This window comes from Leptonychotes weddellii, chromosome 14, assembly GCF_054177405.1.
Source record: "Leptonychotes weddellii isolate Sample4059 chromosome 14, ASM5417740v2, whole genome shotgun sequence".
Lineage (NCBI taxonomy): Eukaryota > Metazoa > Chordata > Mammalia > Carnivora > Phocidae > Leptonychotes > Leptonychotes weddellii.
In genome coordinates this window covers 9257143-9282700 of record NC_138382.1, presented here as the reverse complement: position 1 = coordinate 9282700, position 25558 = coordinate 9257143, and the positions used below count along the sequence as shown (strand labels likewise).

Genomic DNA, 25558 nt, shown 5'->3' with positions numbered 1-25558 from the left:
ACATTACATCATTAGTTTTAGATGAAGTGTTCCATGATTCATTGTTTGTGCATAACACCCAGTGCTCCATGCAGAATGTGCCCTCCTCAATACCCACCACCAGGCTAACCCATCCTCCCACCCCCCTCCCCTCTAGAACCCTGTTTGTTTTTCAGAGTCCATCGTCTCTCATGGTTCGTCTACCCCTCCAATTTCCCCCGCTTCATTCTTCCCCTCCCGCTACCTTCTTCTTCTTCTTTTTTTTTTTCTTAACATATATTGCATTATTTGTTTAAGAGGTACAGATCTGAGATTCAACAGTCTTGCACAATTCACAGCGCTTACCAGAGCAACAGTGAGAGACTTTTAAAGTTCCCTCCTAGGCCAGCCTACAAATTGCAATCAGCATCACTGAGAGCCAAGTTTGCTGAAAGGTATCTGTTAGCAGACCTCCCTCCAGTGCAGACCATGGTTCCCTAGTTCCCGTTGAATCATGTACCCGTGTCTAAGCCAGGCCCATGAAATTGTCCCCTCCTCACTTGGATTTCTGGCACCGCTTCTTGATAACCCCTCCTCTACCCTACCCTAGATGTCAGAGGTTAGTGAACTTCAGCCCACGGGACAAATTCGGACTTCAGTCTATTTTTGTAAATAAGTTTTTATTGAAACAGCCATTCTCATGCACTGATGTATTACCCATGGCCACATTTATGCTACAGTGGCAGAGCTGAGTGTGAAGGAGACAGTATGTATTGTCTTCGTCTGCAAAACCCAAAGTATTTACTATCCAACACTTTACAAAAAAAGTGTGCTGACTTCTGCTACAGCCAGTCTTTTTCAGACATTTTTGGCCATGACCCACAATAAGCACACTTTACAATGAGACCTAGTGTACACATAGATACTTATGTGTGTATTTATATAGACATATTTCTCAGAATAATATTTACCTTTACTAAACGCAATGCATTCTAAGAGGTTTCTAGTCTATTCATTTTTTTTTCCAAAAGCTGTCACGACATTTTATTAATTTCCTGACCTCAAATGAGTCTTGATTCATATTTGGAAAACACTGCTTTAGACAAACTGAACAACTGGCTACTTGCAACACATGTCCCCTGCTCTCCAGCCTCTACTTCTTTCTTGGCATTGCTCCCTCCATCTGGCAAGGCCTGGTCCTTTCATCTCTATGTATACAAATCCTTCCCATTCTTTAACAACCAGCCCAGCTTCCATCCCTTTCCTGAAGTCTGCTTTGAACCTCTAGTCCCAAAGCATTTTCTCATCTCCCACAGCATTTTTTCTCTTCCTCTCTTGTAGAAATTTAAGGTTTCTGCATTGCAGAACAGTCATCTAGTAATCTGTGCATCTTTCTAATGATGTACTCAAAGATCTTGAGTTTCTTAAGGGTATGGTCATAAGCATTTTGTATTCTAAATACCATGCAGTACAGTGCCTTATACTCTGTAAGTACTGAATAAATGTTTATTAAATTGAAGTAAGTAAATATTTGTTACTAAGGGTATAATATGGCTCATGCACGTAATATTTTATCCTGCAAAGTTAAAGCCTGTAAATATATGGTATGTTGTAAGTGCTCAATAAATGCTTATAAAGACAAAGGGAGGGATAACCTGGGCTTGCCAGTTTCCATTCCAGTTGCTAGATTTGTGTTGTTAGAGAAGGCATCACAGCTTGGACTGACCTAAGCACAACTACCAGCCACACATTTTGAGTCTAAACAGTAGCACTTGAGAGAGCTTGATATGGTCTCTCCTTTCCCAAGGAAACAAAAATGTACACCATCACTCCCAGATCATTAACAGTAATGCCACTAGCGTGGATAAGAGAAGAAAATTACCCAGAACGAAATTTCTTCAGGAATCCCAGCACATCCTGAAATGCTGTCGTTATAACCAGGTCAAGTGGTTTTACTGCAATCTGTTAAAGCATGACCACATAGGACTTATTCTCAGGAATTCAAGGATAGTTTGATATCAGCAAATCAATCATGGTATTTCATTACATTCATAATAAAAGGGAAAAAAGTATTCATATATCACTAGATTCTGAAAGGACACCTGATAAAGCCAGCAGCTGTTTCTACAAGATGCTAAGCAAAATGAAAATAGGAAACAAATATCTACATAGACCTGACAGAGATTTCACCAACATTAAAAAGCAATCACCAGGGTGCCTAGGTGGCTCAGTCAGTTGATCATCTGACTCTTGATTTCCGCTCAGGTCATGATCTCAGGGTCATAGGACTCTGCACTCAGCACAGAGTCTGCTTGAGATTCTCTCTCTCCCTTTTCCTTTGCCCCTCCCCCCAAATAAATAAATAAAATCTTTTCAAAAAATTTTAAAAAGCAATCACCAAAACAGATGGTAAAACGTTAAATCCATTTCCATTAAAATCATGAATTATCACAATTATTATTTAATATAATTCTTTTTTTTTTTTTTTTTAAAGATTTTATTTATTTATTTGACAGAGAGAGACACAGCGAGAGAGAGAACACAAGCAGGGGGAGTGGGAGAGGGAGAAGCAGGCTTCCTGCCGAGCAGGGAGCCCGATGTGGGGCTCGATCCCAGGACCCTGGGATCATGACCTGAGCCGTAGGCAGACGCTTAATGACTGAGCCACCCAGGCGCCCCTATTTAATATAATTCTTAAGACTGTACCTAATGCAATAAGAATATGACATAAAGGGTAAAAATAATAGAAAAGGAAACATAAAAAGTCTTTTAGTCACAGATTATATGACTGTATACCTTTTAAAAATCACAAGAGATTATAGAGTTTTTAGAAAAGAAAATATTGTAATTAATACTAGAATGTGCTAAGGTGGTTGCAAAAGAGAGAAAAGACCTCTCTTTATATAAGCACCAAAGAAATTAGGAAGAAAAATAGGATATCAACATTAAAATCAAAGCTGTTAAAAAGCTTTGAACCAGTTTCTTCAATTAATAAATTAGAAAGAGAACATGTGAAAGGGAGATATGCAGATTAAAAGATACTTAAGAGATATCAACCAGTTATAAAGTAAGATCTGTTGGATCCCAATCAGAAAAAAAACTATTAAGGAAGGGGTGAGAATAGGAGAAATTATTAAGAAATTACTTTTGGAGCTCCACTTCTGCATTTCTGTTTAGGATGTGGACATCTATAAGAGAATGTCACTCCTACCCCAGTAGTAAGAAAAGGCCAGGAAACCTACAAAATCATAACTTTTCTTGAACTCATTAGAAATATGAGGTCATAAGGCAATAAAGCAAGTGAATCCCATAAAAGTGACAAGCCCCTTCAAGAAGAAACAGGACACAAAACCATCTCTCCTTTGGCAGATCACAGAAAAAAGAGGATGCTTCTATAAAAGTGAAAAATAAGAAGTCACTTAAGAGTTTCAAAAATGCTTAAAGGCCAAGAATAGCCTATCATGTTGGTTTAAATTTCTAGGAGTCCCAGATACAAGGGACACATTTCCAAGTTATTTCCCACAAACCTTCACTGGATGCTCACAAAAAAGATGGGAGACAGAGAAGGAGACCTGATAGTGTTGGCATGCAGCAATGATCAGCTACTGAGAGACAAGCATGAAGCCCTTCCAGGTCTCCAAACCTTTCTTTCATAGGAAACAAAAGGCTTAAACTTTTGGATATATGAGTTGCAAACTTTCTCATCCCAAGAACCCATGCAAAAATCCACTGTTACTGGAATAAGGATTGAAGTGAAAACCCTCTGCCCTTGGAGAAACGGTAGGAAAACTTTTTGGACCCAGCATCTTACTCCAGTACTAAGCAGAGATCTGCTGCCACTAGAGAAGAGTCAAGCACCTGACAACAGAGGTCTATCTTATATCACAGACATGCGGGCACTGTTGAAAGCTGCAAATGAAACAGAAACACTGAAAAATATCCTCCAGCACCCCATCTTTGCTTTTGGCACACAGTAAAAATATCCCACTTCTGGAAGAATTTGAACCCTATGCAACACTAAAAATTATAATAGAAACAATAAAATCCAAACCCAGCTCAACTCCTGATTAGATTAATTTAACCTTGCACAGTAATGGCCTGATAAAAGAAGAGGTATGCCCATTGTGTGTATAAATATTTTTTACCTGAAAAAAAAAATATTGTTTACCTGAGTCTCTACTGTTCTTATATACATTCTGTCCAGTATTCAATGATAAATTATGAGATACACAAAAAGCAAGAAAGACTAAACCACTGCTTTATCTCTCAATAAAGAGATACCAGGTTCAGAGGTAAATCAGATATTAGAAATAACAGACAGGGAGTTTGGAATAACTATGTTTGATATGTTAAATGATCTAATGGAAAAGGTAAGCAACATATTAAACAGATGGGGAATTTTCTCACCAAGATGAAAATTATAGAGTCAAAGAGAAATGCTGGAAATAAAAAACAATACCAGGGATGAAGAATTCCTTCACTAGGCTCATCAGAAGATGGGACACAGCTAAGGAAAGAATCAATGACTTAAAGATAATGACAATAGAAACTATCTAAACTGAAACACAAAAGAAAAAAAAAAGTAAACAAAACCAAACAGTATGTGTAAAGAGCTCTGAGACAACATATGGTCACAAATCATCTAACACATGTGTAATCAGAATCTCAGAAGAGAGAGAGAATGGGGAAGGAGAAATATTTAAAAAGATAATGACTGAGAATTTTCTAAAATTAATGAAAGACAATAAGCAATAGATCCAAGAATCCCTCAAACCCCAAGCAAGGTTAAAAAAAAAAAAAACCTAGATATATTATAGTTAAACTATTAAAAACAAAACATAAAAAGAAAATATTGAGGGCAGCCAGAGGTAGGGGTTGGGAAGAGTTTAAACACAGAGGAACAGAGACAAGAACTGAAGCACCTTTCTTGGAAAGTATGCAAGCCAGAAGACAATGAAGTAACATCTTCAAAATACTGCAAAAAAGAAATGAATTTTTAATATTTTAGGTGTGATAATAGTACCGTGGTATTACATATTTTTTCTCAACAGCCTTTATACTTAAAGGTTCACACTAGGGACTGTTTCACACTAATCAGAGAGGAGAGCTCACCTTGTAGATGAAGGTAGAGATAAAGCAAGATTGACCATGAGTTGATGATGATTGAAACTAGGTGATAAGCAGGTGGGAATTCAATGATATTCTCTCTACTCTCATAAAATTTTTTAAATTGCCATAATAGAAAATTTTGTAAAGAAATGGAAATTTTAAAATATTTTTTATTTGAGTACATCTGACACACAATGTTACATTAATTTCAGGTACACAACATAGTGATTCAACTTCTTTATATGTTATGCTATGCTCACCACAAGTGTAGATAGAATCTATCACCATACAACACCATCACAATACTATTGACTATATTTCCTATGCTGTGCCTTTCATTTCCATGACTTATTCATTCTATAACTGGAAGCCTGAATCCTCCACTCCCCTTCACTTACTTTGCCCATCCCTCTACATCCCCTTCCCCTCTGGCAACCACCAGTTTTTTCTTTGTATTTAAGAGTCTGTTTTTTTTGTCTTTTTCTTTATTCATTTGTTTTGTTTCTTAAATTCCACATATGAGTGAAATTATACAGTACTCTGGGTCCATCCATGTTGCAAGATGGCAAGATCTCATTCTTTTTATGGCCGAGTAATATTCCACTATATATATATATATATATATTCCACATTTTCTTTACCCATTCATCTATGGATAGACACTTGGTGATTTTGCTTTTTGTTTTTTTATTCATTTGTTTTGTTTTTTAGATTCCACACTTGATCTTAGCCAAAAGGCCAAGAAGCGATTGTGTTTTAGATTCCACATATGAATGAAATCATATAGTATTTATGTTTCTCAGTCTGACATTTCACTTGGCATAATGCTATCTCAGTCTATCCATGTTGCTACAAATGGAACAATCTCATCCTTTTTATGGCTGTGTAATATTCCATCACACACACACACACACACACACACACACACACACACACACACACACACACCTTCCTTATCCGTTCATCTGTCAATGGACACTTAGGTTGCTTCCATGTCTTGGCTATTGTAAATAATGCTGCAATGAACATAGAGGTGCATAGATCTTTTCAAATTAGTGTTTTCATCTTCTTAGGGTAAATACCCACCATACACAAAAGTAAACTCCAAATGGGTTAAAGACCTAAGTGTGAGACCTGAAACCATAAAAATCCTAGAAGAGAAAACAGGCAGTAATTTCTCTGACATTGGTCACAGCAACATTTTTCTAGATATGTCTCCTAATGCAAGGGAAACAAAAGCAAAAATAAGCTATTGAGACTACATCAAAATAAAAAGCTTTTGCACAGGAAAGGCAACCATCAATAAAACGAGAAAGGCAGCCTACTGAATGGGAGAAGATATTTGCAAATAATATATTTGATACGGGGTTAATATCCAAAATATATAAAGAACTTATGCAACTCAACACCAAAAAACCCCAAACAATCTGATTTAAAAATGGGCAGAAGACCTGAATAGACATTTTCCCAAAGAAGACATACAGATGGCCAACAGACACAAGAAAGGATACTCAACATCACTATCATCAGAAAAATGCAAATCAAAACCACAATGAGATGTCACCTTACACCTGTCAGAATGGCTAAAATCAAGAACACAAGAAACAACAGGTGTTGGTGAGGATGTGGAGGAAGGGGAACCCTCACGCACTGCTACTGGGAATGCAAACTGGTGCAGCCACTTTAGACAACAGTGTGGAGGTTAATCAGAAAATTAAAAATAGAATTACCATATGATCCAAAAATTGATTTAAAAAAAAAGAGAGAGAAAAACATGGACAGAAGAGATGAGTGTATCATAGCACATATCCCATCAGGTTTCTCTCATTTTTTTCCTCTAATTATCTCTTCCCATACATAGCCTTTGGTTCACTGTGGGGTCACAGGTCTCCAAACTGGGGTCACACAGGGCTGCAGCCACAGCCGCCCTCCCCAGTGATATCACCCCAGCAAAACCTACCAGTGCCAAAGCTCTCTTCTCCACACAGAGAGCACCGTCCCGAGTCCATCAGATTGGAGAAGAATCTCCATCCCGCTGGGGTCTCATATACAGGGACCTTCATTGATTTGGCCACTCTGAAAAATGAAATTCAAGGCAACAGTCAGTTCATATATCTCTTCTTTCTTTTCTCAGCACAGAAGGAAGTCTTTAGAATTTATTAATTCCATAACTAGATTTCAGAACATTCTGGACAGTGTTGACATTTTTCAGGATATTAAAAGCCATAAGGTAGAAAATGATAGATAATCTATTCCAGTGGTTCTCAGTTTGCTTTCCCCATAATATAGAAAATATTGAATTAATGTAGAGGATATTCTCACTTTTATGTTTCCCTTCTATAAATGTTCCTTTATCTTCATGGTAAGATCCCACTTGGGGATCTCAGAATCTAAATTAAGAGGGAGTTTGGGTATAAGCACATTGGAATATTGTTTGACAATATCTACTAAAGATGAATATACACATATCCTATGACCCAGCAATTCAACTCCTAGAAATTACTAATGACATGTAGTGGACACTGTGGTGTACAGCTCAGCTTCACTGCCCCCCACCCACCCACACACACGCAAGGACTTTTAGGATTGGAAAACTCATTCTACCAGCTCCCAGAAATGTTGATGGGTAATAGCTCACAGACATGGCCTCCACTCTCTGTCAAAGAGAGATGTCACACTCAAAATCATGCTTCCTTTCCTGGGTCAATCCACATCCAATGACTGGTAAATGAGGGATGTATAAAGGTCTAGCCTCCTTGCACCTATTTGGCACAACTCTGTGGAACCATTTCAGCTCTAGAGCTCCCCATAAGTTGGCTGAGGCCTTCGCTGTGACTGCACTGCAGTCCAGCTTCTCTCTCGGTGTCCTATTCCCCTTCCTCCACTCCCTCATAGGTACTGATCTTAAAGACAACTTTGGTCTTGATGGCAGAAAGGAATAAACTTCTTGCAAGCAAATCTCTCTCAGGGCTGCTACCTGGGGAACCCAGTGTGTGACATTACTCAACAGAATATATACACAAGATTTTACAAAAACGATCATAGAATTACAATTCATAAGAACTGAACAAACCAGGTGTCCACTGAGTAGGATGGACAGATGATTTGTGATATATAATGCACCACCATAAATTTCATGGAACAAACTATTGCTACATGCAATAACTTGGATGAATCTCACAAACATTGTATCAAGTAAAAGAAACTGGGAACAAGAAAATATACATTGTATTGTTCCACGTAGATAAACTTCAAGAACAGCTAAAACTAATTGGTGCTGTCACAATTCAGGCTCAGAGGATCAGAGAGGTCAAGTGTTTTGTTCAAGGTTTCACAGAGGTAAGAGGCAAAGCTAGAATTTGGACCCAAGTCTGCTTAATTTCTGCTCATGTTCCATTTCCCTATATCATGTTGTCTTCCCAAATGTTCTAAGAGGTACGTAGAACTCAAAATATGTTGGGGAATGATCTGATACTGTACCATTGACCTAAAGAGTTTCATCTTTCCCACAGGCAAGCAACCAAAAAGCAAAAACACCAAATGTCTGCCACCAGCAAGATTTAGTTTTTCAAAGGCTGTAAGTGCAGGAGGTAGCCAGAGAAAGGAACCAGTGAGGGTATCTTGGTGAAGAAGAGAAGAAAGGTGCATAGAGGACAAAGGACACAATATAATAATGATTTCCTTAGGTTTGTTTTGGGCCAGCTAAAGAAAAAAAATATCTAGAAACTCTTGCTACAGGAAAGTGAACACCTTCCTTTCCATAATATCCAAATATAACTGATGTGTTCAGGATCTTGAAAAATTGTGTGCTAAATCTCTTTTAAGTTTGCTTTGAAAAGAAGCACTTTTTAGATGTTTGGGTATTACATCAAAGGTTCTGTTGTTGTTGTTGTTTTAATGGGCTAAGAAAGATATACAATCATATTTATATCCTGGTAGGAACAATGAAGTAAATCCTCCCCAAATTGTAGATCAAAGGTAAATTTTCATAGCCATTAATTTCATAGTCAGAAGCTGAAGGAAGGAGGAATAATTCACACAGAAGCTTCCCAGAGTCAGCACATAGAAAGCCTAGGTCAAAATTAATTTAGCAAATATGAAAGCATATGATTACCAAATAGAATGTGCAACATGGAGTAGATGTAAGGGTAAGAAAAAGGGTAGAGAGTTTGGGGACATATATTTTCTAGCTAAAACATTCTTGTAGGTTCAAAGCCAAGTTGGCAGATCTGAAGGGAGGAGAAAGGATTTCCCTTGCTCCCACCCTTCCCAATTAATCACTGTCAGGAGGTCACCAGGCTGAGGGCTGAGGCTGGATTTTAAAGGACCGGATACTTCTATAACTATAAGCCACAGTTGTAGCTATGCAAGCTAAGATAACAATATGGGTAATTAAATTCCGGGATCCTGAGCATGAGTTGATTGTGCCCTAGAGTCCGAAAGGAATTCCCCTCCCGTCTCCCTCTACTGAACTTGGGATCCATCCCAAACACTGCATTCAGCAGATACCATGCTCTAGGCTGGTTTTTGGCAGGAACCCCCCTGGAGATTTTCTGAAAGCTTAAAATGAAGCTGCTCATGCTGAGGGTCTTCACCCCTCTTGACCGCCGCCACCATGTGTTGGAGACAAACATAAGAACTCACTTCCTAGGAAAGACCAGAGTATGAAGAAAAAGAAAGAAAATCAGTCTCAACCACAATTTTCCTGCAAGTGGGAGTTGAGTTCTGGTAGTTAAAAAAACAAAAACAGGGGCGCCTGGGTGGTGCAGTCAGTTAAGTCTTTGACTCTTGGTTCCAGCTCAAGTTGTGATCTCAGGGTCCTGAGATTGAGCCCGGTGTAGGGCTCCACACCCAGCATGGAGTCTGCTTAAGATTTTCTCTCCCTTTCTCTCTGCCCCTCTCCTCCTCGTGCTCTCTCTCTGTCTCAAATAAGTAAGCCTTTAAAAACAAACAAACAAACAAGAAACAAAAAGAACCATGGTGGATGCAAACCGCTCAGGGTGATTTTTAAACTTCTAAAAATGTGGCTCTGGGTTGGAAACAGCCTCAACTTATCTTTCCAACAGTTTCTCTCATGAAAGTCACTACAAACTCCTAATAACTGGACAATCTCTTATTTTTCAAATTTGCTCTTTCATTTTTGCTATTGTTGGCTACTCCCTAGTCCTTCTTTATGCTTTTCATTTTACCTGGATTAATCCTTTCCAGTTTCTGTCAAAATCCTTCATGTTGCTTCAAGACCTATCTTAAATGTCCTGCCACCATGAAGACTGTGGCCAAAGGCTGCTAGGTGACCAACAAACCCATCTCTTCTCCTGGACACTCAGCTGGACTATACTTCCCAACCTCCCTCCCAGTTAGCTATGGCCACATGGTGGAGTTCCAGCCAATGGAACTTGAGTGGAAATGACATACACCCTTTGCAGATCTGGCTATTAAACTTTCCCATCCTCCATGTTCTTTCGCCTTCTGCCAGCTTACAGTGGACAAGCCGAGCAAACCCGGAAGCTATACATTGAAAATGGTAGACCCACAGTATGGAAGGATCCACGTCTCTAAATTGCCATTTGGAGCAGAATCCACCACCAATCAGGAATACCTGTTTTTAACTTTTGATGACTGAGAATATTGTCTATAGTAGCAGCTCCATTATCTTAATCAATATAACCCTTCCTCATCATTACAATCAACCCAAAGTAACCCTTCCTGCTACGTTTCCTCTCACTTGGTATAGTGTTTACGTTGTCATTGCTGATGTTCTCACATCCTTAACACTTTTCTTCCACACACAGATACACACTACTATCACTACCAGCATTAGAAATTCTTTGAGGCAGCGGGCGCCTGGGTGGCTCAGTCGGTTAAGCGACTGCCTTCGGCTCAGGTCATGATCCTGGAGTCCCTGGATCGAGTCCCGCGTCGGGCTCCCTGCTCGGCAGGGAGCCTGCTTCTCCCTCTGACCCTACCCCCTCTCATGTGCTTTCTCTCATTCTCTCTCTCTCAAATAAATAAATAAAATCTTTTAAAAAAAAAAAAAAAGAAGTTCTTTGAGGCAGGAACTACATCTTATATACTTTTATAGCTCTTCAATGTTTAGGATAATATAGCACCTTGTCAGATTTGCCCTTAATAAATTCTGTATCATTTCAGTTGACTAATATCTATTATTTAAGGGGTGTTATTGGATAGCAGGGGGCAAAGTATCTCTAATTTTGTGGTCTTTTTTTCTTGTAGTTTCCTAAAAATATAACTAAGTCATTTCTGCATGTTTTATTTATTTATTTACTTTAAAAGATTATTTATTCACTTATTTGAGAGAAAGTGAATGGGGAGAGGGACAGGGGGAGAGGGAGAGAGAGAATCCCAAGCAGACTCTGTGCTGAGCGTTGAGCCCCACACGAGGCTCAGTCTCACAACCCTAAGATCATGACCTGAGCCAAAATCAAGAGTCAGACGCTTAACCAACTGAGCCACCCAGGTGCCCCACCATGTGTTTTATTCAAATTCGTCATTTTGAGAAAGAGAATTTCATAAGATGTTAATTAGTGGGATTATCAGGATGAGACAAAGGCATTTCTTGGAAGTAGAGATCTCATAGATTTAGGGCAATGACTAACTGAAAATCAAAGGTGTGAAGAGCAGAATACATTTTTCTATTTTACCAGTCTGGCCATCACCCTACCCTCATGTGATCAAACAAGATAACAGATACAAAAGCATCCTAACCATACCCTAAAAGCTCACCAAATTAAGGGGGGCTGACATATCCATCTTTGTGCTTCCAGCACAATGCATGGTCACAGTCGCTATTCAAATATCTATTAACCTAATTATAAAGTACTACATCATTATGTGTGATATACTCTACTGGAATATCAATGATTAATGACTCTCTTTTAGCATGTGAGCCAAATAAAAAAATGATTGGTTATATCAAGCATATGAAGCATACCCAGCTGCTCTTGGAATCCTACTTCAACAAACCTGCAGTAGACGTAAAGAGAACAAGATCCAGGTTCCTCTTCTTTTGATTTATCTTCAAATGTCCACTTTCTTGAAAGCCAAGCAGGGCTCATGACTCTATTTTCTACACACCGAACTCTACACACCGAAAGTTAACTAAATAACTAAAGTCGACTCTTTTTTTTTTTTTCATTTTTAAAAGCCCCCAATAGCATAGAGTAAATGATATTTGTATCACATATATCCAACAAAAGACTTACATGCAGTTTATATTTTAAAACTCTTATACAGGGCGCCTGGGTGGCTCAGTTGGTTAAGTGTCTGCCTTCGGCTCAGGTCATGATCCCAGGGTGCTAGGATGGAGCCTCACATCGGGCTCCCTGCTCGGTGGGAAGCCTGCTTCTCCCTCTCCCTCTGCCTGCCACTCCCCCTGCTTGTGCTCTCTCGATGGGTTAGCCTGGTGATGGGTATTGAGGAGGGCACATTCTGCATGGAGCACTGAGTGTTATGCACAAACAATGAATCATGGAACACTACATCTAAAACTAATGATGTAATGTATGGGGATTAACATAAGAATAAAAAAAATAAAAAATAATAAAAAATTAAAAATTAAAAAAAAGCCTCATATACATCAGTAAAAAAGGCAGATAACCTTTTTTAAAAGTCTTGGGCAAAAGTCTTAGACAGGCACTTAATAAAAGAGGATATTCAATTGACTAATTAGCATATGAAAAGATGCTCAATATCAGTAAAGATTATGTTACTGCAAATTAAAACCACAATGAGATAAGACTACACACCCACAAGACTAGCTGAAAAGAGTGGTATTGCCAAGTGCTGGTGAAAATAGGGAATTCGTGTATTGCTAAAGGAATGCAAATCAGTACTGACTGTGGCATATTTACTTATGTGACATATTTACATAAAGGAGTAGCATAGAAGAGAAAAAAATGAACAAGCTACCACTACACAGAAAGACATGAATGCATCACATAAATATAACACTGAATTAAAGAAGTCAGCACAGAGGAATATAAACTGTATGATTCAATTTACACATAATCAAAGTAGAAAACTAATCACTGACATTGGTCTAGGCAATTATTTTTTGGGTAGGATCCTAAAAGCACAGGCAACAAAAGCAAAAATAAACAAGTGGGACAATTTAAACCAAAAAGTTACTACATAGCAAAGGAAACTACCAACAAAATGAAAAGACAACCCACGAAACAGGAGAAAATATTTGCAAACCTTATATCCAATAAGGGGTTAATATCCAAAATATGTAAGGAACTCTTACAACTCAATAACAAGAAAACAAACAATCCGGGCGCCTGGGTGGCTCAGTTGGTTAAGCGACTGCCTTTGGCTCAGGTCATGATCCTGGAGTCCCAGGATCGAGTCCCGCATTGGGCTCCCTGAGTCAGCGGGGGGTCTGCTTCTCCCTCTGACCCTCCCCCCTCTCAAGCTCTCTCTCTCTCTCATTCTCTCAAATAAATAAATAAAATCTTTAAAAAAAAAAAAAGAAAACAAACAATCCAATAAAAAAAAATGGGTGAAGGATCTGAAGAGACATTTTTCTGAAGAACGCATACAAATGGCCAACAGATATATGAAAAGATGCTCAATATTACTAATTATCAGGGAAATGCAAATGAAAACCACAATGAGATATCACCTCACACCTGTTAGAATGGCTGTTATTAAAAAGACAATAGATAAGAGCTGGCAAGGATGTGGAGAGAAGTGAATCCTTGTGCACTATTGATGGGAATATAAATTGGCACAGCCACTATTGAAAATAGGATGGAAGTTGCTCAAAAAAATTAACTTGACTGTGGTAACATTTGTGATAATCATTGGTGACAGAAGTCAGGGCAGCGGTTACCTCTGGGGAGGGAGGGAAGGAAGAAGTAGTAATTGAAATGGAGAACAAGGGAGCTTCCGGAGTGCTGTTTTGTTACTTGATCTAGATGTTAGTTACATGGGAATGTGCCCTTTGTGAAAAGTCCTTGAGTGACTTAAGAGCTGTCCTTTTCTTTATATACCTTATACTTCAACAAACATTTATTAAAAAAAAAAACCCCAGGGTTATTTATGACTAAGTACACGTTTGAATTGGCTATGTTTACATAATCCCAAGAAATAAACTACTGAAGATGGAGTTTTATAGCATTCTGGATATGCTGGTTAATGTCTAGCAGACATTTCACAAAACTGCCCTCGAATTAGCCCTTCAGTATTTTCGCATCGATGAGTTCACTCCCAGACCCCTTCTTGGATGTCTGGCACTGCTTACTGGAGCTGCTCTCAGGTAAAAGGCTTGTGTGAGTTTGCACTTTAAAGGCATTTCTAAGGGGGGCGCCTGGGTGGCTCAGTTGGTTAAGCAACTGCCTTCGGCTCAGGTCATGATCCTGGAGTCCCGGGATCGAGTCCCACATCGGGCTCCCTGCTCAGCTCGGAGTCTGCTTCTCCCTCTGGCCCTCCTCCCTCTCATGCTCTCTCTCTCTCATTCTCTCTCTCGCAAATAAATTTAAAAAATCTTAAAAAAAAAAAAAAAGCATTTCTAAGGCAGCCTACTCAACTCACAAATATAAATTAGGCAGAATTCAGCTAGGCCCTGTTTTCTAATAGCCATCTTAAAGTCGACTCTTTTTTTTTTTTTCATTTAATAAACTAATGATTGTTCTTGAGCTACGATGCCAAGCGTTGGGGATACAATGGTAAGTCAAACACACATGGCCCCTGCCATATGTGGCTAATGGTCCAAGACTAACCAACACATATAAAATTGTTATTGGAATGTTCTGTGAAGGAAAGACTCTCAGCAGTTGGAGTGCAAGGAGAACTTCAGATAGTTAGGAATTCCTAAGAAGTGACATTTGACCTGAGATCTAGGGAATGAGTACTAGCAATATAGGTGTTTTAGATGGGGTTCCCTAGAGGCAGGCCCTGAGACAAAGATTCCTCTACTAGAGATTTATCAAGGAGAGATGGGTAAGGGCTGGGGAAGTAGGACAGAAAAGGGGAGGAAGCCAAGCAATAGTGTGATCTCAGGCACAACTGTGCAGAGAATAGCTTCAGCCAGAGACTTCCTTGGGACCCTGGATGGTAAGCCTTGCCTCAGAGTTGTCCTGATCTGTGACAAGCTTGCTGGTCTTTCAAACTCTCACTTAGAGCTATTGGTTAAAGGCCCTTGTGGGAGGAGGGCTTAAACACACAGGCATTAAAGTCTACTTTTAAACTCACCTTTTGGATGGAGCAACTCACACTTTCAAGTAAAATAAATATAAAATGGGAGGCTGTCACAATAAGATGATCACAAAAGTTTTTCATCCACTGCTTTTCCTGATCCCTGTAATATCTCAGCTTGGTCTAGACCTCAAAACTTACATATTAAATAATACCTTCTTTGCCTGTCCTATCAGGGAGGTTGTAAAGATCAAGTAAGATAGTATATAACAAAAAGAAAGGGCTCTAACAACTCTAAAATGCCCCACAGGGTTACCACTTGACCACCGTCCTTTGTATTGGATTTTTCACTTGATTCAAAGGGAAATGGACATTCCATTTAAAGAATATTTATAGGAAAAAAACAAAAGATAACTGCATGTCTCATGTTCCCTTCAAACTTCTAGATTTTGATCAACTGTAAAACAAAGGTTGGGCCTTTGCTGCTTTATCTAGAAGCTTCTGCACTTTCATTTTAGGTAAGTGTTATGGCAGAAAAATAGGATCCTTTTTTATTAGATTTTAAATTTTGTTAGGAAACATAAGGCAGGCATATTTCTGAGGATCTTGACATCATTTAAAAGAAAAACATTTTGGCTTTGGGAAATTGACCAAAGATCTAAGAGAAAAATATGTAAAATTGAAACAATCACAGGTTTACTCTCCTAAGCTAGGAAATTATCTGGAACCCTATGTCTGGGAATTAACAAGTGTCTGTTTACAATCTTGATGCTTAAGCACTTTGATGTAAACTCTTTCTGGTTCTAATTACTTTCAAAGAAGAAAAATTGTTGAAAGACTAGGGCTGGTGAATTTTAAGCCCCAAGAGTTCCAGCTAAGCTGAGGGATAAAGAGACAATTGTCAGCGGTCCTTCAGATTCCCATAAGATTGCTCCCCCAACAGCAAAAAGTGAATTATCTTCTTGTCTTTTTGTTTTCCTTTCAATTTTTGGTTATGTAGACACCTTACTGAAGCCTTTTGAAAAATGCCTATATAATACACTTGGAAGATTTAGAATCAACTCACTCACTCCAATAGACAAACAGTAATAAGAAATGATATGACAGTTCAAGCCCAGGAGATAATGTATCTCAGCAAACAAAACTTCTTCTCTTTCTTAAAACCTTTTCTTTCTTTCTTTTCTCTTCTGGATTCAATTAACATCTTTTCCTGGAGGGTATTATACAAATCTTACTGATCCTATGTCGTAAAACAGGAGAGAAGGGACATCTGGGCTTTGGACATGAAATAAATACACACTGACTGTAAAAGGGTGCTCATTCCAAAGGGAGAACAAAGCCCAGGGTAAACTAGTATCAGTATAATACTGCATCGCCATTCTGTGGATAATGCCATGAGCAGAGATAAACATTGAAATAGGAAGGCATTAGGAGTTTTCCCAAAGCATACACCTGTTCCTTGCTCTGGTGTTTTATGCTGGATTCAGTTTCAGTGTGCCACAGGGACCTCAGTGTTTGTCCTCAGTGTTCTATGGCCTAAGTTTGACCCTAAAATGATTAATTTATATCTTTTCAGCCTAAATTTGGCAAAAGAGTTTTGGCAATCCATACCCATAGGTAATATGAAAGGGGGAAGGAAAAGAAGAATGAGCAGAATATTCCACACATTGGGTCTAAATATAAGGAAAAGATTGATAAATTTAATTGCATCAAAATTTGTAAAAATTTCTATTAGTCAAAAACACCAAAATAAGGAGATAAGCCACAGACTGTGATAAGATATTTGCAAGACATAAAACTGAAGGATTAGTAACCGACCTAAATAAAGAAACCCTGTAAACCAATATGAAAAACTCAACTGACCTAAGCAATTCACAAGAAAGGAAGATTAATTGGCCAACATGAAAATACAAAGTAAATCACGGGAATGAAAATTTAAACACAGTCAGACATAATGTCATACTCATCATGTAAAAAAATAAAAAATAAAAAATCTAATAATACCAAGTGTTGGTGGAAATGTCATAGGAAAATGGAAACCCAAACACTGGTGGCAGAATTGTAAATTAGTACACTCACTTTACAGGGTAACTTGAAAAATCTTAAGTGGAATTAATCATACTCTATGACCCAGCAAGCCCACCTCTTGGTATCTATTTTAGAGAAACTGGTATAAGTGTGCACAAGGAGACATGGTTCAAGGATGTCTATTACAGCACTGTTGATGAGAGAGAAAAAGAGCTAAGCCAGAAGCAACTTAATGGTCCATCAGTAGGGGACTTGACAAACTGTGGTTTGTTTATACACTGGCAAATAAACAGCTGTGATTCAAGGGCCTCAATGCATAGATTGTAAAAACAAACAAAAACAAACAAACAACAACAACAACAAAAACCACACACAAGGAAGAAGTTAAGTGTGTATTTCTGTCTTGGAATATTATCTTAGATCCCTAGTATTCCAATTACTATTTCTCCCTCACTAGTTCAAATTGAAAACCTAGTGGGATATCATTCCTACTTCTAATAATAGGTTTCAGACATTTGCAACTCTGAAGAATTAATGGGAATAAATAACTAAATGAAGAGCCCCTATACCATCGGGTTCAGAGAACCATCCAGAACCTGCCAGTGCGACCAGAGCACAGAGGAACTAGGAAGATCTTCCTTGTCCCATAGCTATGCCTTTGAAGGCAGAGAGCAAGTCCATGTACACTAGCTGTAGCCTGCCATAATTAATTGGCCTGGGCATTTCCCAAGATTCTTAGCCAGGGCTTTCCACTTGCATGGATAGAACTCAAAACCAGCCGACTTTCTCTCTTTCCCTCCTCCCTTCCCTCCTCCCTTCTTTCCTCCCTTTTTTCCTCCCTTTCTTCCTTCCTTCCTTCCTTCTTAATTAAGAGATGGTGCTTATACTCTGTGTAGTAGAAGCATTTCCCCCCTCCCTTTTCTCTTGCTAACCCATCCATCAACATTACAGAGAAGAATTCCAGTTCTGCATCTGGTTCTTAATAGAGACTGTCATTTTTAGCTCAGTTTAGGGAGTTAATTCTTGGTTCTTTGACAGAAGGACAAGAACCTTCTAGACCAAAGCACTGAAAATTCTGGGAGGAGATGCCTGCCAGAGACACAAAGACCTTTAGATTTGGTGGGGTTCCCTCTGGGAATGTGAGGGGCAGCTGCCCATGCTGGTTTTGGAATACAACAGACCACACAAGTCATTCCTCTGGTGTTTTATCTCATGGGGAACTCTGACCTGTGGCCTAATAGATGAGCCAGGTTGCTGTTTCCTGGGAAGCCAGAACAAGTCATCAGGCAGCTCTTTCTAAATGGGCTTTGCGAAAATAAGCATTCATCACGGGAAACATAGGCAGCCACCCACCTAACAAGTACCCCGTATTCAAGAATGCTTTTATCTTTCCAGGATATCCATCCTTTACTCAGCAGTGAGTTTAATTTTGCCAATAAGTATAAGGAAAGTCTATGCCATGTGACTTCTGCTCTAACATTAACTTGTCTTTAAAAACTTTTTTGGTTTAATGAGACATGGTTGTGAAGAAAGAAACTATTGAAAAAGTTGATGTCCTTTTGCAGGAAATGAGTTTCAAGGCACAGGGTAAAGCTGAGTGGACAGCAAAGGTAGGCAGGCATGCACTGCCTGTGGGATCAGGTCCAAACACCTTTGCAGGGATGAGAGGATGGGCTCTGAATTATGACTGCCTGAGTCCCCACCCAGCTCCACCCTTCTTGGCCCTGTGACCATGGCTAACTTTCTGAAACTCAACAAGCCCAGCTCTTGCACCTGTGAAATGGGAAAACAGTCAAACTCCTTGCTCAGAGAGGACTAAATGGGGGTGATGTTTGGGAAGCCCCAAACACCCAAAGCAGTGCAAGATCTACTAGCATTGTAAGCTCGACAGCTAATGCTTCTGGCTCCCCGCTCATCCTCCCGCCATACCCACTTAGTGTTCTGCTAGCACCTCCTGGAAGCACCACTCACATCCTTGCACACATAATTCACTTAGGTGCTGATACTCTTTGTATCAGTCGGAGTCCCAACAGGAATTGTTGACCCACTTATGCTAAGTCATTTGAGGAGTGTTGAATACAGGAACTATTCATACAGGTGTGGGCAGCAGAGAGGGGAAACATAAGGAACAGGACAGTACCCCGGGTCGAGTAACATAGAGCTAGCATTACCCCACCCTCAGATTCATTCCTGGAATCCAGAGACTCAGAGACAGAGCTGGGTGGACAGGGCTATCTGGCAGGAGCCATGACCTTCAGAAGAGTCATGAGGCCAGCACACAGACTCCTCTTAGATGGATATAAAATGTAATTTACATTCCAAAACCAAGTCTTTCAAATACCAATGGAAGCAAGTGCATGAGACCATTGAAAGCTCAGGATAAGATTAAGTTGTGGCAGATGAATTTCCAAAGGGAATGGCATACAAAGGGTTGGGTGAGAAGAGACTGATTACTTCTAATCAAGCATCTGTTAGTTTACCAAGTCCAGTACTCTAAGTTTATTGTGAACAGGTAGGAGATTATGGTAGAACTGGCCTCTCTTTCCTTTTGTGGGATTTCTCAGAACTAAAGGCTTATTACACTGTAAAACTTCAAAGAGAGAGTAGGATACCCATTTCTCCTATTTACAAGGAGCACCTCATGGGGCTGACGTTTCATTTAGCATCTGTTGGATGAACCAAGAAATATATTCCTTACATGACTGTCGCAAGGGTGACCTTCAAAAGAACTTACTCTCACTGAACACTTTGGAAGAGTAAGGGAGAAGGAACATGTCATATAGTCTTAAGTCACATCAAGGATTCGCAGCAAGATGCCTTTCCCAAAGAGGCCTGAGAGACGAGAACTTGGAAAAGCATCCAGGGAAGCAGAGACCCTGAACGCAAGCAGCTGCTTTTCCTTCTTCCTTCCTCTTCCCCCACTGGCTCCCTGGGGACTGAACCCCAGGACCAGACAGCTCAGGGGAAGAGCACATGACTCACTCAGATACCACAGAGCCCTGCTGTGGTATCCCCATACAGTGCCGGCCATAGGTGAGATGAACTCTCCCTCAGAGAGCCTCTTCCTAGTCATCTCTGGGGAATGGAGACCAAAATAGGTTGGCGAGAACACACAGTTCATGAAATTAATTGGAAAAGCAGAGACTCCCCAGGGAAATAAGAAAGCCACTCAACTACCTTGTCCCCCTTCTCAGAGTTCAAGTCACGGGAATATTTATTATGTGTGTGGATCCATTCTGTACGAAGGCCACTGGGGGCTTAGAAGAAACTTCATCACAGAGGAAGGGTAGTGTCAAGAGAAGACAGGATGGCTTCTAGGCACTGAAACCACTGCATGGGTACAATCTTGTATGAAAGGAGGCAATTCTCTTTAGGTCAAGATCCCACAACCTACAGTGAAGGGATGACAAAGATGAATGGAGCAGTAGGAGCACCACTCTCTGTGTCAGTCCAGAGCTATAGCCCAAGAAATGCCTTTTTGCTTAAAAGCACACCCTCTTTAAAATCCAATCATTTCCAGCTGTCAAAAGTGTGATAGCACCCTGCTTTTCTTAGAAAAGAGCACTTTCATGCCATCTGCTAAAACACTGTCATAATTTATATTCAAATGTAGGTATCCTCAATATGACACTGCTCCCTTGGATTGTGGTATCCTTACACAGTGTACATCCTGTGCAACTGTATGCAGAATGTCCATCAACCTCACCTGAATTTAGGCATCCTAGAAGCAACTGCTGTTAAGTCCCTTAACCACATTCCTGGTGTAGCGGGGCTGGGGGAGAAGGGTAGATCATATCCTTCTCAATGATCATGTGACTGAGAGTAGATCTAAAAGCCTTTCACAGTCTTGGAATAGTTGAAGACACAGCTTTGAATGGCATATTTTCTTTTTCTCCAACCATATGGCCTGCTCGATAGCATTTGGTGGTTGGGAACTCTGGGAGCGTACATGAGTGTATGAGGCCTCACCCCATATCATACCAAACATATTAAAATACATCCACATCTCATAGAGAAATCCTCTTTTTGCTCCAAAAGAATCTTGAAAGGATTTTTCTAATTTTGTTTTTGAAATGATGAGGCAACAAGTCACTCCTTTAATTAACTATTGACAATCATTTCTCATTGATCATGCACACTCAGGAATCCTTTCAAAATGAGAAGATACACTGTACAAATGATTTTCAAGCATTGGAATGGTTTCTTGGATACTGAATTTGATGACAGGGTGACAATATGTTGCATTTCATACACATTAAACTAGGCAGTTAATCATGTTGATGTGGCAGTTTTCTTGATTTGGGAGCTAATAATTGTTTTCAGATCTGTAACTTTAAGTCCACGAAGACTGAAGGCCTGGGGCTCAGGGTTGAGAATGCTAAGGAGGGATGACATGACCCTGGGGCACGTGGGCACGTGTGTGTGTGTGTGTGTGTGTGTGTGAGCGTGTATGGATGAGTGGACATGTGTGTGTACATTGATGTGTATGCATGCATACTGTGTGTATGAGTGTGTGTGTGTGTGTGTGTGTGTGTGTGTGTTGGGGGTAAGGGAGGGTGGTATAACTCATCAGAACCATAGTTAGTTTCCTCAACAGTAAGGTTTCAGGGACAATGCTTCATCTTGTCTTACACTCTATGCCCACAACATTCTGCCTATTCCATACTCATTGTCAGAAGGTCCTACAAATTATTTCCGAACATTCCATCCCAAATTCTCTCAGCTAGCTCACGTTACCTCGGCCAATACCCAGTGCAGTTAATTATGCCCATCTGGAGAACCAGATCTGGATACACGTATGCCCAACACACTCACCTAGCACTAGGCTGCCAACTGAGTTTCTCTGAAAATCTCAAGGCAACATTCCAAGGGTCAGAAAAAGAAATGATTATTCACTTGTAACAGATTGTCTAGCTGGATGAAATAGGACAGTTGTGGTGGGGGGAGGGGAGGTTTATCCTCATGAAACCAAACATGCATTTTCAATCCACATGGAAGTAGCAAAAGGACTCCGTGTGATGTGAACGTTTATAAACGTGAAGGAAGATGACACCTATAGGAGCCCAGATAACTGTCCTTAAAGCCTAACCTAGCACCCAAGCTTGGACAAGTTTCCCTCCACATTTGCTGGGCTGCTCGTGCTGAACTACTCAGCTTCTCCAAAGAGGCTAGTGCTTCCTACATTTTCTTAATAATAACAGTCACCTGGAGTACTTATTAAAGATACAAATTTCCAGGCCACCCTGCTAGGATATCATGAAGTAGAGGTCTTGCTTAAGGCCCAGGTGTCTATCCTTCTAGCAAGTAGTGTTTCTTATTTGTAGGAGACTCTTACTTACTCTATAAGTATCACACTGGCTTTGAATTCTGCCAAGCCTGGGTTCAAAGCGCAGCTCTTAACGCTTTTAATTCTGTGACCCTCACAGGCCAGCACTTATTCTTTCTTATCTAGGGTTTCCACATCTCAGAACTTGGAATAGTAATAAAAGCTGCCACCACTCCACTCCTCGCCAGCCATGCAGACTGGCCAGATTGTCTCCTGGGGAGGTGCTGCGTGTGAGCTGCAAGGGCTATGATCTTGGGAGCCCTGGCAGAGGGGACTCATAGCTCAACTTGGCATTGGGCTATGCTTATGAATAGAAAAACACTTTGAGAACCCCCGACCTTACCAAGAAAAAGAGGGAAATCCCAACCGATGCAGGTTTGTTAATGAAATCACCGTGAGGTTCCCTGGGTGCTGGGTAGAAAGCGGTGGGTGGGACCAGGGCTCTGCCTGAAGGTGCGGGGGCCTCAAGGAAGGTCACACACAGGCTTCCCTAAGGGTCTCCTCCAGGTCCCCCTGGCCTGGATGATTTGCCTACAAGGCTGAGGCTGGACTGGCCAGAACAGAAGGGTGGGCATTCAGAGGGCACACACTCATTTTGACCTGTCATGCAGGACTTTTGTTGTGTTTACTGGGAAATAAAGCTCAAGAAGGTGGAACTCAAAGAAGGGAGTGATGTAGAATTAGCTGTCGCCAGAGGAGACAACCTTCTGTACCTATAGGTAGAAGCCCCTTTGCCCTTCGAAGCCCCTCCTTTTCCCTCTTCCCCAACTTAGCTGTCTCTTTCCCTTCGGATGTCAACCCAGAGTTGACACCAGTGCTCTTTCCTCTCCCCCCTTTTTGGTGGTCTAGCTCTGGGAGTGGGTATTTACTCTGGAGGAAGGGAGAGGCGAAGGAGCATAACTTACATTTGGTGGGTATCGACCTAGTACCAGGCACTGTGCTGGGTGCGTCCCCACATTGATGCATTGACACCTCCTGGCCACCCCCCCCAGGTCAGCTTTATTATAATCCTCCCGAGGCTCGAGTCCTTATTGCCCATCCAGGGAAAGTGCTCCAGCCCAGAGGCCCCAATACAGGGGTGGTCTGAAGGCAAGACGGCGGTGTCCACCAGGGAGACTGTCCCGCACCAGACCTGAGAGAGCCCAAGAGTCACTGTGTCACTCAGCGGGGGCACGGAGGCGCCCTGAGAACCACAGGCTATTTCCATGGAATCTCTACAGGTTTGCAATAAACCCTTTGTCTTTGCTCTGACGTGATTCATTTCCACCCCTGGCAACCCAAACGCCTCGCTTTGAACAACCATTATCACCAGACTACAGACTGCAAAACCGAGGTACTAAGAGATGAAGCAGTTCATCCAAAATGCTGTAAACTGGTAAGTGGCCGGGCAGGGATTCAGGCCCTGACCTGCCTGATTGCAGAATCCACTTTCTACACAATGAATTGTGCCAAGACATTCCTCGGGGTCTCTAAGAGTCCTTCTGGATGTGTTTGGACTATAAAGAAAATCCGTTCATAAAGAGTACAGGATCAGAGCAGCGGGAATCATGGAAACACTTGCTGCAAAGAGCAAAACTATACATTTAGTAAGCATTTACTATGTGCCAAGTACTGTGCTAACCACTTTAGAGTGAATTTAATCCCATTTATGGTCCCCATTTTTGGAGGAAGACTTTGGGGGCTCAGAGAGTTTATGTAACTTGTCCAAGATCTCAGAGCTAGGAAGAGAGAGCCCTGTGGTTCAAAGCCAGCTCTCTCCGGACTCGAGACCACCCACGGTACCAAGTCGAACACCACAGCCAGATGAGATGCATCTGGAATCTTCAGGAGACCGTGGTCACCTCGCTGCAGCCATCATAACTATTTATAACCAGGAGGGGGCTGGGCAAATGAACGCCAAGGTGCGTTTGTGGTGAGGTTCTCGCTACAAGTCAGAAGGCCAAGTTGTAAGACGGGCTTTTAGTGAAAACTAAGATGCCAACAACTCAAGGCAGCAAGCCTGGTCCTCTGAGGCTTCCTCCCTCAAGCTCAGCGCCAGCAACCCTCTGTGATTTATGCTTCCAAGTGACACACAGCTTGCAGGGACCGAGACTGCAGTAGCGAAGAAAATGGATGGGCTGCCTGGGGATGTTTTCCCTGCACGCACCACGTTCCCTTAAAAGGCCTCGAGTGTATATACTGTTCTGACATGCGGGCAAAACCACATCACGGCGGGGCCTCTCTTCCCCTTATATGGTCAAGTGTTACAATGGCACCCTCCCTGCTAGTTTATGAAGCACATGAGTGGAGGAATGTCGATCAGGAGATGTGGAGATGTTTCACCAGGGGGAGAAATATAAAGCTCATCTCACTGGCAAAAGACGTATAAGACCAAGTGGAACAGAATGCATACTTGCTGAGGGTTGTTTTTTTTTTTTAACTCTGAAGAATAAACACTTTTGTTCCTCTCTCAAATATCAACACATCTTGAAGCCAAAAGAATATGCAGAACCCCACCCCCCAAGGATCAGAGAAGGAGAAAAGTAAAGCAAGAATAAAAGCATGTAGAATTTATCCTTCATGCATTTGCCCCCTCCTAGTCTGGTCTTTGTTTCCCCACTAAACACACACACACACACACACTCTACATATACACAACCAATTAAGCATCTGAAAAGAAAGGACAATTTCGTTTGAAACATAACACAGAAATAGGACAGAGGACCAGTCAGCTACAATGAGTTCCTATCTCCTATCTATCAAAGGCCTTAGCCATGTTGTTAGAAGCCATATGTCAAGTTTTCCCCATCCAATCTCTGTCCTAAGCCTGGAACCAGCAAAGACAGGAGGGTGTATCAGATTAGAACATATGGGAAAGTGCTTTGTACATCATAAATCATCTGATGTCCACAGGTAAACACTTAATGTCTTCTTAGAATGGTTGGTTTTTAAGTTACTATTTATTATTTTTATTTAATACACAAGTAGGTTTCTTAGATA

General features: G+C 40.7%; 1 protein-coding gene across 2 annotated transcripts in view; it reads right to left on the bottom strand.

Annotated features, from left to right (window-relative positions):
- LOC102727250 (phosphoglucomutase-like protein 5) overlaps positions 1-25558 on the bottom strand; it is a 157355-nt gene that overhangs the window by 85001 nt on the left and 46796 nt on the right. For both annotated transcript variants that reach the window (XM_081802819.1, XM_081802818.1), the window contains exon 3: positions 7028-7143. In XM_081802819.1, coding sequence (XP_081658945.1) covers positions 7028-7143 — 116 coding nt within the window. The remainder of the gene's footprint in view (positions 1-7027; positions 7144-25558) is intronic.